This window comes from Sinocyclocheilus anshuiensis, unplaced genomic scaffold (assembly GCF_001515605.1).
Source record: "Sinocyclocheilus anshuiensis isolate Anshui unplaced genomic scaffold, SAMN03320099.WGS_v1.1 scaffold701, whole genome shotgun sequence".
Classification (NCBI taxonomy): Eukaryota; Metazoa; Chordata; class Actinopteri; order Cypriniformes; family Cyprinidae; genus Sinocyclocheilus; species Sinocyclocheilus anshuiensis.
In genome coordinates, this window is record NW_015539895.1 from 929,526 (window position 1) to 943,052 (window position 13,527).

At 38.0% G+C, this 13,527-nt stretch overlaps 1 protein-coding gene across 5 annotated transcripts in view; it reads right to left on the reverse strand.

Annotated features, from left to right (window-relative positions):
* LOC107685930 (RNA binding protein fox-1 homolog 1-like) overlaps positions 1–13,527 on the reverse strand; it is a 171,668-nt gene that overhangs the window by 54,538 nt on the left and 103,603 nt on the right. For all 5 annotated transcript variants that reach the window (XM_016482691.1, XM_016482692.1, XM_016482689.1 and 2 more), the window contains exon 2: positions 3,372–3,614. In XM_016482691.1, coding sequence (XP_016338177.1) covers positions 3,372–3,614 — 243 coding nt within the window. The remainder of the gene's footprint in view (positions 1–3,371; positions 3,615–13,527) is intronic.

Consider the following 13,527-nt stretch of genomic DNA (forward strand, 5'->3'; position numbering starts at 1 on the left):
GTTTTTTTTTTTTTTTAAATAAGTCTCCTACTCACCAAGCCTGAATTTATTTGATGCAAAGTACAGCAAAAACTGTACCATTTTGAAGTATTTTTACTATTTAAAATAATTGCTTTCTATTTGAATATATTTTAAAATGTAATTTAGTCCTGTGATTTCAAAGCTGAATTTTTGGCGTCATTTCCTAGTTGAAACACCTTGATGCAGATCTGGCAAAGAGTGCAAGTTCAGTATATGTGTTTAAAAAGTATGTTTTTTTTATTTTTATAGTGTAAAGCCCTTTGAAACTGCAATTTGGACCTTCAACTATTTGCTCACATGGATGCACCCATGCACCATTTGCCAGTGCGCTATTGATACGTTGTATATTAGCCATTACATTTAATCATTAAATGGTTCTATTAAGTTATCCTTCACTGATTATTTTTATAATCCTAGCCTTTTATTTACAGTAAAAACATTTTCTTTGGGTGAGGATATTTGCGGTTTAAATGTCATTTGCACATCCTGTCATGCCGGTGACGATGTACCACTGATGTGACACATCTAGCATTATTATGGTTAATGATTAATCAATTAATTGATCGTTAATTTTAATGACAATCGATCATGGGAATTTGTGGAAATTTACATTCCTAATGTGATTGCAATTCTTTTTCCATACATTTCTTTCAGTCATGCCGGAGTCTTGAAGAGCACTTGGATGCAGATGAACGTCGGCAGCCGTATCTTCTTGCATCAGGAACCAGCAGACGAGCTATCAGCAACTACTACATCGTCATGGATAAAAAGCTCATCTTGTGCCAGGGAACCACATCACTTGCAGCGTTTGATGAGCTTTTCAAGGTCCACTTCGTTTTCAGTTTAAATTATGATGAAGCACTTTGCAGCATGTATACCTTCATCCAGACCGCTGTCTTTGGTATTGATGTGGGAATCACCAAAGCAACACCAAAAGTTAAGGATTTGCGAGCCAAGTTGCTGAATGATGTATAGGTGTTACGTTTGTCGGACACTTCATCATTCAAGTGTATACTTGATTCGACATCTCAAACTTTCACATGGTTTATATCCTGGCAAAAAGTTTCATTTGTTGTGTGCACAGGATGGTTGTTCTTTGGAGTTTAAAAGTTACTGTGGTTTCAGACGACATCTTAAACTTTTTCACAGTGACACTGAACTTCCGAGTTGCTCTGATGAAATATCAGATTCAACTGTCATCACATCTGTAGGTATGCCGGCTCTGCCTATGAGTGGACCAAACAGTTCATCATCTTTTGGAGTGCTGAGCACACATGAAGATTTGAGTAACACTGACTGTTCTGTGTCAAAAAAAATGTGTGCTTCTGTTATTGCAAAGTTGCAGGGAAGTGGTGTTTCAAACACTGTTATTTTGTCTGTTATAGAAAGTATGGAAGAATGTTTAAATGAGGTTCATACATCTTTCAAAAATCAGATCTTGAATGTCGTGCCAGAGTGTAACCCAAGTAGAGTGCCAGTAGAAAATGTGCTTGCAAATTTACAGAATCCTTTTTCTGATCTAAACACCAATAGCAAATGGAAAAAATATTTTTGTGCACAATGGGGAGTTGTACAACCTCTGGAGGTGCATTTAGGAGTAAGATATGATTCCCGAAAAAATAGAAGGTCTGGATTTTACGAACAAGTTCCCGTCAGTGACACTTTCATGTACATACCATTGTTTGAAACTCTGGAGTTTATTTTCAAGAATGAGATGATTTGTGGCCATATTCAGTGTTCGACAGCGAGTGATATATATTCTGACTTCTGTGATGGTACTTACTTCAAGACTAATCCATTGTTCTCAGTAGTTGAACATGCCCTGCAGCTTCAGGTTTATTACGACGATTTTGAAACTGCGAATCCATTAGGGTCCAAGCATGGAGTGCATAAGCTTGGATGTTTGTATTTCACACTTAGAAATCTTCCACCTCATCTCAATTCCTCCCTTATAAACATACATCTTATTTCCCTGTTTCACTCAGAAGATGCTAGAAAATATGGTTTGGATAAAATACTAAGTCCTTTTATAGAAGACATGAAGCTGGAAACGTGTGGCATGAAGGTGTCCTTTTCTGATGAACCACTTTTTGGAACTATATGTCAGATCCCAAAACATCACCTGATGATCCATTATCCCAGTGTGATTAAAAAAATTGGTCCTTTGCTTCATAATTTGGACTATGAGATATGAAGCAAAACATAATTTTTTTTAAGTCCAGCATAAAGAACTTTAAGAACTTGACCAAGTCTTTAGCACTAAAGCATCAGTTAGCTATAGCTTATCATTGGGAGTCACTTAACATCAGAGGTATTGAGTCGGGGCCAGTGAAAACACAAATGTTGTGTGAATTAGAACATGATGAATTGGTTTGTGCACATTTTCAACTTGACAGCTCTGATAAAGTACTTCATACTGCATGGGTAAGATGCAGTGGAATTGAATATCGGTGTGGATCTGTTGTTTGTATTGATGTGGTGGATGAAATTCATTGTTTTGTAAAGTAGTTGCAACTATCCTACGAAAGGAAGAAATACATTTTCTCTTGATGCAAATGGAGGCCGTTTTTATTGAGCATCTGCATGCATTTCAGGTTGAAGATCTTGATGATTTTTGCATTGTGAAGCAACATGAACTGCAGCACCCCAAACCCTTTGACCTTCAGATGTCATATGACTCTGATTCGTTCTTGTATGTTGTTACAGATTGTTGCCTTTTGTAGAGCACTGAAACTGCATGTGCTATGTTGTTAAATAAACAGTTGAAATTTGGCTTTGAAGGTTTTTGTTTTAACAGTTCAACATTTTACAACCGTTTGGAGTTTTAAACACTTACTGCAGTGTTGTTATGGAACTCTAATAGTGTTACATTTTTACACCCTATTAGTGTTGGTAATATCAACTACTTATTTCAGTGTTGTTTTTGAACTCTAATAGTGTTACATTTTAACACCATATTAGTGTTGGTAATATCAACACTTTTGAAAGTGTTACATTAACACTCATGTGGTGGTATCCATATATACACTGACAAAGTGTTAAATTTAACTCTTGTTAAATTTCCGATTTCAGATTTGCTGTGCACCAAACTAAATTTAGCGAGAGCACTTTGTACTCTGAGTTGGTGAAATAACACAAAGATAGTCAATTATTCATGGAAATGCCCTGAAACATATAAAATATTAAGGCGGGCTACAGCACTGATGTCCTTGGAGGGCAGATCACGGAGGGCACCTCAATCCATAACACAATCCAAAAAACCTGAACCGTGACGAGCAATGCCATCAAGAAGAGTCAGAGATATAAGCGAGTGAGAAAGAGAGAGATATACTGTAGAGATCGGTGCTTACTGTGGCTGTGCCGGAGACCGTCTGTACGCTGTTGTCTGGTCCGCTGGGCTCACTGTGCGTCTGGGCAGGGGTGTACATGTTCAGCGTGTGCTCTGCCCCGGGGGTCTGGCCCGAGTAGTCCGGAGTCGGGTGAGGGTGGGACGGCGTGTACTCAGCCGGAATGCCGTTCTGAGGGGGAGCGAACTGCGCTGATGGGTAAGGCTGGGCCATGGTTTCTGGGGGTGCTGGGGTGTCTTGATTACCCTGAAAAACAGAGAACGACAGCAAAACGTTAGTGCCATGTTAGCATAGTTCACTAAATGACCAAAAGTATGTGGACATCTGAACAGCACATCCATATCTGCATTTAATTTCAAAACACTGGACATTGAAAGCCATTTGCTCTTTGAACTCTTTAAGCTGCTACAATATCTATTTTTTTTTTGCCAGCTTTATTTATTTGTAAATATATGTTAATTTTTTTTATTCATCTTAGCTTTTTTAACCCACCTAAAAGATTCATTCAGATTCGTTCACTGATCCTTTATGCAGGTTACATAGCTAAACCAGGAGAGTGTGACAACTTACAGTATAACTACTTTTAAGCTACAAATACGCACAAGCAAATAACTGAATCATTTTATTCATATTGATTCATTATAAAAAGGCCAGTCTTAAAATTCTTCATTAAAAAAGAGACTCCAAAAAGAGCTTCCTGAACATCCTGAAAATAACAAATCAGATCTAACATTTTTTTCTCGTTCGTACTATTTTATTTGTACTAAAACACAGATTCTGAAACATCACTACTGCAGCAGAAACTACAGAAACATGTTATCATATATCTTGCTTGCAAGGTTTAAAATATTAACATAGATATTTACATATAGCAAAAAACATGAATTATATAGTATCTTTGTTTAATGCTATTTTTGTTTATACAAAGACAATTAAAAATAAAAGGACACCATCCAATTTGAACTTGAAATCACACTGTGCACAGACTAATTCAAGACATTTACAGTTTAGTCATATGGGCTTTAGATTCATAATTTTAAATATGTTCATGAAAATATAACTCTATTAAAGTTATATTTTTATTCCCTATTATTCAGTAGAATTCATTATCGTTTTAAAGTTACTATTCGGCTTTATCCCTATTTTCCACCTGACACTGCATCATGGGATTTGCTCTCATTTAGACTCAAGAGGTTAGACATGCTTGTATACATGGTTTTATGCATCAAACATGCTCATTATAAGGGGTTTCCACATACTTTTGGTCTTTATATGAGCTCCACATAACACGCTACATCTCGCATCAGTCGTGCTCTCTGTTTGTAAACCATTAGCGAAGCACACGCTCGGCTTCAGACACAAGTTCACTCATACAGCTGGGCCAATTAAATTAGTGTTAGCATGCACCGGACCGACAACAAATGAACAAGGGACACCCACGGACAAATGCGTTCCATACACAACACACATCAGACCTTTATCTCAGGAAGAGCTTTCTTATTTGATTAGGACCAATTCATCCACCTCCCAGCACCCAGGTTATCCACTTATGCGTGGAGACGTCTCTCCACCCCGCACACAGAATCAACGCTAAACCGCCACTTTGCATGCCGCGCCCAAGAGACCAAAAAGCCGGCTAAATTAGCGCTCGCTATCAATAAACAATGGCAGATTAGAAGAATGCAAACACACACAACAGGCATGGGTCATGTGATGCACCGAAACAGAGATAATGAGGACGTTTCATGAAAAATACATTAATCTAAACAGCTGTGTGGATTTGATGGGGACACTATTTGTTTAGACTTCAGGTGATGATAGCTTTATTCGTCTGGGTTTTGTAGAACTAGATGGTGTGTTTTTGTTCTGTACAGCATACTGGAAAATGTTATTGCTTAGAGGTCAGTGTCATTTTGGTATTATTTATATACTATTATAGAATATATTCATATTTTGAATGAGCTTTTCTGTGTTCATTTTAATTTTAGCTTAAGTTTTAATAATTTAGGTATGTGCTTTTGTTATTTTTTTAAGTATATTTCTCCTTAGCTTTATTTTTTACTCCTTTTTTAGTAATTTCTGCACTTTTCAGTTACTTCAGTTACTAGTTAATTTCTGTTTCAGTTTTTTAAGTTTCACCTAATATTTATATTTTATTTAATTTCAGCTTAATTCAATTAACAAAAACAATTTTTAATAGTTTTCGTTAACAGTAACAACACTGTCAGAGGTTTCTGACAATTACCAATAGTAGCGATACAAGTATAAAGGTATAGCCCTAATGAATGTGCATAGTATAGCTCAGACAATTCTGTCTTGGGAGAATTTAATGAGAAGTGTTTGCATTCATATCTTTGGCTCGAAGAAATTCATCTTCAGTGTGCTCAGATTTTTCAAGGTACCAAAAAAAATAAAAAATCTGAGACCCAGATGACATAAAAGGATAGTTCACCCAAAAATGAAAATTCTGTCCTTATTTACTCACCATCATATCATTCCAAACCTGTAGACATTTTTCTTCTGCAGAACACAAAAGAAGATATATTGAAAAATGTTTGTCAACAATGAAAGTCAGTATACTTCAAAACAACATTAGACCCCACTGGCTTTCATTTTATAGACAAAAAACTGATATATATATATTTGTTCCAAAATATCTTCTGTTCTGCAGTAGAAAGAAAGAAATTATGACATAATTTGCATATTTGGGTAAATTATCCTTTTAAGAAGTCTCTATTTTCTTTCTTTTTAATCTCACTGCAGTCTAGGAGAAACAAGTGAGATAACAGAGACAACTAATTTGTGATTTTCCCTTCTTACAGGAGGAAACACTTCGTGACACACCTCAAACACACACACACATTTCTTTCTCCAGGCCAAAGCAGTAGTTATGTAGGCAGAGATCCCATCACCCACAGGCCTGTCGAGAACACACTCTGACACGGGACAGCTGCACATGCTAAAAACAAGGCGAATCACACTCTCCCACCACTTTCGCTCCTCTGACCATAATGCCACACTACACAGAAACACCCCCTACGTACAAAGCGTAGGATAAAAGGAGAGAAAGTTCAGAGCTCTATCTGTGATTTAAAGGAATATTCCAGTCTAAAATTAAAATCTGTCATCATTTCCTCATCCTCATGCTGTTCCAAACCCATTAGACTTTCTACACAATAGGATACGATAGTTTTGTGTGAGGAACAGACCGAAATGTAATTTATTTGCTTAAAATCACAAACAGTTCTTTTGAGATAAATCTTTTCAATGAATCACTTGATATGCTTTGCAAAACTGGACTAAATAATTTGTTCACGAATCGGACTGAATAAACTTCACCTCTGTTTCAATGATCTGGTTGTAATGGTCAAAATCCATCTGGAATGGAAGACAATCAATGAAAACGGGGTAAATTTTGGTCTGTTCCTCACACAAAGTTATCATTTTACTAATATAGTGCATATATCACATACATAGAAGGAATATGGATCTCACATTTATGATACTTATACAGTACTTTTGTATCCTTTATGAAGCTTGACAGGTCCAGTTCTCATTCACTTTCATTATATTGTGAATTCCTGTAGCTCAAACAGTACTAGCAACGCCAAGGTTATGGGTTTGATTCCCAGGGAGTGTATAAACTAATAAGAATGTAATCCTTGAGTGCAATGTAAATTGCTTTGGATAAAAGCATCCGCCAAATGTTTAAATGTAAATATTGAAAAGACCAGCCAGTATATTCTTCAAAAATTCACCTTTTGGGTTCCACAGACATCAGTCACACAGCTTTGGAACGTGTAAATAATGACAAGATTTTCAATCTTGGCGAGTCGAACGTGTCGAGGAGAGCCAGGAGGGAAGCTGCATCTTGCTACTCTGTAAACGGGACCTTGTAAAAAAATCCCTGCTGTTCCTTAAGCAGATGTTACACACATCACGCTGTTTCCCATTAACACCATCAGCACTTCGCATAGCGCATTGATATTCAAGAGCGGGCACACCACGCCATTATGATCTTTCATTTGATCAGGAGTGCTAAACTCTTTATGCACAAGTGTCAAAGACGTTAAGGGGAGGGCGGAAGGAAAGTTAGCGAAAAGACAGAGGTGCCCCTGTCGGTGCAGGTCTGCTGGGAGCTCTACATTTGCGGTCATTATAGTCGTGCAGAGATTTTTTGGAGGCCCTCGTAAAATAGCTGCTGGCAAACACTGGGAGAAAAAAGGCAATGGCAGACAGTCAGACTTAGCTAAATGCTTTGGCCTCCACCCTAATGAGAACCACATTTGGAGGACTGAAATATGTTTTACGTGGCAGCGCGCTGGATTCATCACTTTACTGTGCTCAGCTTCCAGGCAAACACTTACAAAACATACGCAGCTATAAAAAAGCGGCTTTGTTTTAGTAAAGGGCTTTTTACAACACTTTGCAAATATAATTTCACACACAACGAGGCTACTCCTCCCTCGCTCCGTAGGCGAGAAGTCGCACTAAATTTCGCATGCACGTGAATAGAGGCGGCTCACGGTCCCGTTGAGTTGAACCGCACACTAATGCCTTAAAAATGATTGAAAGCCAGGTGGAGCGCAGCAGCACTAAAGCGGTATGTGTCAGAACATTTTGGGGCGGTAGTGTTTGACTATTACGCAGCCAAATAAACCGTTTGAAGAGCAGCGCATCTAACTCTCGCCTGCCTCTCCCTCACTCTCTCAGGGTGGATGACAGAATCCGGCTCATTGAAATATTCGTGGTTGCCAAATTTGTCAGTTAAGCCACCTAGACCGACCCGAATGGAGCTTGGAGATGGACTGAAGCGAAATGAGAAATAAAGAGACGATGAAAAGTGTGAAAATAGAGATAGAAAGCAAAACAGCTGCTGATAAGGCAGTCTGAAAAAGAATTGCTGAAGGGGGCTCCCTCTTTCTTCAAAGCGCACACTCTCTCGCACACACACACTCGAACGCTGTCTTACACAAGCCACCCGCTCTACTGTGCAGCCACAGCACAAAAGGAAGATGGGCAGGAGGAGAAAAAAATGCAGTAATGCGCTTGGTAAGCAGAATAACGGTGAAAAAATACCTGTTCCACCATCTTGCTCCCTTTTTCCTCCATAAACTAAGCAGCTGCCTTAGTCCCAATCCCTGCAGCATCTGCCTAAAGCAAGCATCAATTATAGATGAGGGTGTGTGTTCACCGCTGTGTGTAGCGAGAGGGAGCGTGAGTGTGTGAGTATGTGAGTGGGAGGGAAGGGAGAGGTGGAGAAGGAGGAGGGAACTAATGCAAGGGAAAGCTATGCTCCAAAATTTCTCTCTCTCTTTCTGTTCATAACTAATGTGCGACCCTCTGAAACGTTAGCGATCCAGGCCATTCGGCAAGCTCGAAAAGTACATTTGATTTAGAGTTGTGATATAGATTGTGAAATGATGTGAAAGCTATCTGTCTGTGAATGTAGAGTTGAAGGATTTTGATTGTATGATTCGCGGTCTTGTACAGTATCTCTGATGGTGAAATAAACATTAATCTCTGAAAACCTATGAAGGTTTTAAACTATGAAGAGCCTGTTTTATGTAATAAAAATGTAAATTCAACACATACAAGATAAGTTTACTTGAGAAGCAAAAATGTGAGACATAAGACTTGTATTCTATGAATATGTAGTGAATTACATTTGTTATTTTTACCGCATTGTCAATTTTTTTCTTGTTTAACAAAAATATGAATTAAAATTCAATACGTTCTAAAAGTCCACAAGTCTAAAAATCTAAGGAAAATGAATTATTATTTAAAAATGCACATATTCTATTAAAACAAGTCTAAAAATCTAAAAACTGAAGGGAAAAATAAAAACAATATTCCATATTTTTAAATGGAATATAATTAATATTTTCTCTGAAAAAAAAGTCTACAAATCTAGGTAAAATAAATACATATTAATAAAAAATATACATATGTTCTATAATTTATATTTTCTCTGAAAACAAGTATAATTATATTAGTTTATATAAAGCAAATGTATTTTATTTTGTTAAAAACAAACAGTAATACAAAACTACTGATATTGGGTGAGTGTGAACAGCTGTTTTTTTTTTTAATTTTGTTGTATTCAAAAATGTTTAAAAATGATCGAGAACTCGTATAAGCCACTTGGCTCGGCTTAAAAAAAAAAAATCACACAGGCTAAAATCTCACTGTGTATGCTTGATTTCTCAGTACAAAAAACAAAAAAACCAAAATGTTTATTTAATCAAGTATCTGGTGCTTGGATGGTAAGCTCTGTTTACCATTTGGTTCAATTAAGGACACGTAATATAAGTGAGTACTGACCCCTTGGCATCCATCAGTGCAGTTGGATATTGGTTGGGTAAGGTAAACAGGATCGAGATGCACTGTCCTTGCTCTTTCAAACACACTGACTTGCACAGCGAAATCCTGGGCCAACTCTTTAAAAAAAAAAAAAGATAAGAGAAGAAAACGGCTGAGGCAAGGCCTTCTTGAACCCCTGCTGGTTCCACCCTTTCTTTCCTATAGATTGGACGTTCGATCAGCCTTCACCTTTGTTTTCTCCTCTCGCTTAATGCAGGATTCTCTTGACAGGCGCTCCTTATGTGTGTGAGTATGCATGTGAGCAACACCGAGTGTTTAAGGACCAGCGTGCTGCCCCTTTACTCCAGACAGTCAGCTGGCTTCTGTCCAGGTCTGTGGAGTGCTACTTCAGCTGGACACGCTCTCAGCTTAGAGGGCAAACCATTCCCCAACATACCCACAGTGACATATGGCTATAGAGTGGGGCAGGACCCCGGGACCCCTCGACCGTTCATTATCCCAACCTCTCTTTCCTTCCCATTGAACTTTGCAGTACGTTTTTGTATCGAATATTTCATCGCTCGCGTTATCCGGTGAGCGTTATCCAACACTTCTGGAGAAGTTTCGCCATTTGGTGAGTGCAAGATAACTTGGAAAGCTAGACATCAAATCGTACTCCCTGTCTCAGAGTAAACAAATTAATAATGCAAGAGGTTTTGTAGCGCATGGGTGTGAACTATTTTGAAAGTAACCCATTTCCCAGCAGGAGGCTACCTTTTAAACATGCAAACTCAAAAGGAAGCGGGGCCCGGCAGACGTCGTGAAAATATAACTGCCTCCTACCAGCGGAAAAAATTTCTGTTGAAGGTTCATAGGGTGAAAGGAAGCTGAGATAGAGAGTTAGTGTTGTACCTCTGTGTGCACAGTTTATTTGTGCATATTTTTGACCAAATTATTCCTTAACACTAGAACCGACACAGGGTAAATTTTACCCGTGGCTGTTTTTAAAACGTACATAAAATATTTTTAATAAAACATTCAAGTCTCCCAGTCACTGACTTTTACTAAAATTGTGTTACAATCCCCTGTTGTTAAAAACAGTTTAGATAAAACCAGATCAAAAAACGGGGCATTTATCTATAAGTGCCAGCGCAGGTCAAATTTACCCACTATATAATGCCTGTATGTTCACACTGTCATTTTCGTGCCGCTTATGTTTTAACATTGTATATGGCTAGGCAATGCCTTTCACTCACTGAATTAGCAGTTATCAGTTTCATAAATAAAGACAAAATGAGTAAAAGAAGGTGATTTATGAATGCTGAGGAGGTATAAGAAGCACTAAATGCCATGAGCGATGGAGAGTCTGATGGTGGGGAGATAAGTAAAGCGTCCTGTCGGCTCAGCATCTGACGGCGATCAATATATCATATTTAGACGTTTTATCCTAATGTTACTCATAAATGTTTAAAATTTGGATTAATTATTTAATTTTTGTTTTGCCATTTCTGTCGTTTATTGTTCGCTTCTGTGTTGCTATTTATTCTAGTCTGCCTGTTTCCTGAAGAAAAAAAAATCAGATCAGTGTAGCCTGCATAAAAAAGCCTTGAACATAAAACAACAGGACAAATATAATCATTTCATGACTCTAGACGCATCTTTGTGAAGACAGTAGCATAATACAGTGAAATAATATGTTCTTTAGCCATTCAAAAACAGCTGTCATGTGCGTGGGTAGAATTTACCCGCTGGCGCTTTTAGGTATACAGCAACCCCTGGCGGTTCTAGTGTTAAATTTAGTAAATATTTGTCATGGCATATTCGTAAATTTTGTACATTTTACTATGAAATAACACAAAATTTTATCCATCAAAAATAGCATGTTAGTTAAAAAAAATAAAAAAAAATAAAACCAAAGTTGTGTCCCAAATGACGTACTATACACTTATACCATGCACTATGTACGTAACGGTCTAAAAATCATTACAAAAATCCATATATTCTCTTAAAACAACTCTATAAATGGAAGTCTATAAATGAAACAATTTAATTTTTCTCTACAAGCCTAAAAATCTAAAAACGGAAGGGAAAAAAAAACAGTTCCATAATTTCACTCACAATAAGTCTATGGAGCCTCAAAAGGGATATGGTAATGGTAAATAAAATGAGATGGGAGGGAAAAATTATATTTCAATGCTTTTGCATTAAAAAAGTTTTGCATTCCCCTGAGAAACTTTGCATTTTTTCGCAAAGTTTTGGAGAAGGAAATAATATGAGGTGGGAGGAAAAACTATATTTGCTTTTGCGCGAACGCAAAATTTCTCAGGGAACACAACACTTTTGCGAGAGCTTGCAAATGTTTTGTGAGTGAACACAAAGTTTCTTGGGGGGAACACATTAGTTTTGATAGAGAGTGTGAAAACATTTTTCCTCTCATCTCATATTTTTTTTTTCTAATACCATGTCCCCTTAGGGGCTCCGTACAAGTCTACAAATCTAAAAAAAAATCTCGAAATCTAAGTAAAATAAATAAATACTAATACAAAAATTTGTTCTAAAAAAACCCCCGCTTTTTTCTTCTTTTATATCTTATACCTTATAAATTGAGACACACCTTACTTATTACACTGCATTTTTCAAATTCAAGCATTTAACAAAAGAAAACTTAAACATCCATGAAAAAAATAAAAACATCCTTAACAGATTAACACTGCCTGCGGGACGCATCTTTTTGCGACCGAAGCGGTGCTCCGCAGCCCAGAGTTAATGGGCTAGACGGCAGCTAACCTTGCCTTGCTTCCCATTATCATATTAGCCGGCATTAGCGCAGGAGCTCTTGTCTGGCGCCGCTCAGCCCCGTGCCAGCATTAGCACACCATGCAAATGAAGATGTAAAGAGGAATCAGTTCATCAATCACACACGCAAGGGGATAGTGTGCACAGGAAGTGGATTAGCTGCGTAGTCCCTGCACCCCGCACAGGTCTCCCTCCTGTCACACAGCGTCTTTAATTAAACATCTTAAAGCACTCGCCAATAGCACTTCCTGCATAGTGGGGCTGCACTTGCCATTTGTCACAAGGTAAACATCTCCGCGGTTCTCTGAACAGTGTGTCGACAAACTCTTTTAGTAATCCTCCTCCAGAAGCATCTCCATCTGTGCAACCTTAATAAGCTAAACCGTCACCTGATGGGAAATCAGACATTACTGTGATGACAGTGGCGGCTTTGGGACTTTCAAGAGGCAAACGAAGGAAGTAGGGCTGCAACAACTAATCGATAAAATTGATTATTATCGATTATGAAAATCATCGATAACGATTCTCATTATCGATTAGTCGGGTCTGCCCACAGTGCATGTCCAACTTCAGCCAGTCGCGTCAAATTACATTTACATTTAGTCATTTAGCAGACGCTTTTATCCAAAGCGACTTACAATTGGGGGATACATAAAGCGATTCTTTTTAAAGAGGCAAACAGACACAGGAAGTGGTTGTAATACCAAGTTCTTAGACATTGTTCAAATAAGTACAAGCTAGAAAGAGAAGGAATAAATAAAGAGAGAGAATTTTTTTTTATGATGAAGTCAAGTAGCTTCGAAGAGATGGGTTTTCAGCTGTCGCTTGAAAATTGTCAGGGATTCAGCATTCTGGATAGGGGTGGGAAGATCGTTCCACCAGCCAGGAGTGGTGAACGAGAATGTTCTGGAAAGTGATTTTGAGACTCTCTGTGATGGTACCACGAGGCGTCGCTCACTAGCGGATCTCAGACTTCTGAAGGGGATGTAGATTCGTAGTAGTGAGTGGAAGTAGGCGGGTGCTGAGTCTGTGGCTGTTCTATATGCAAGCATCAATGTCT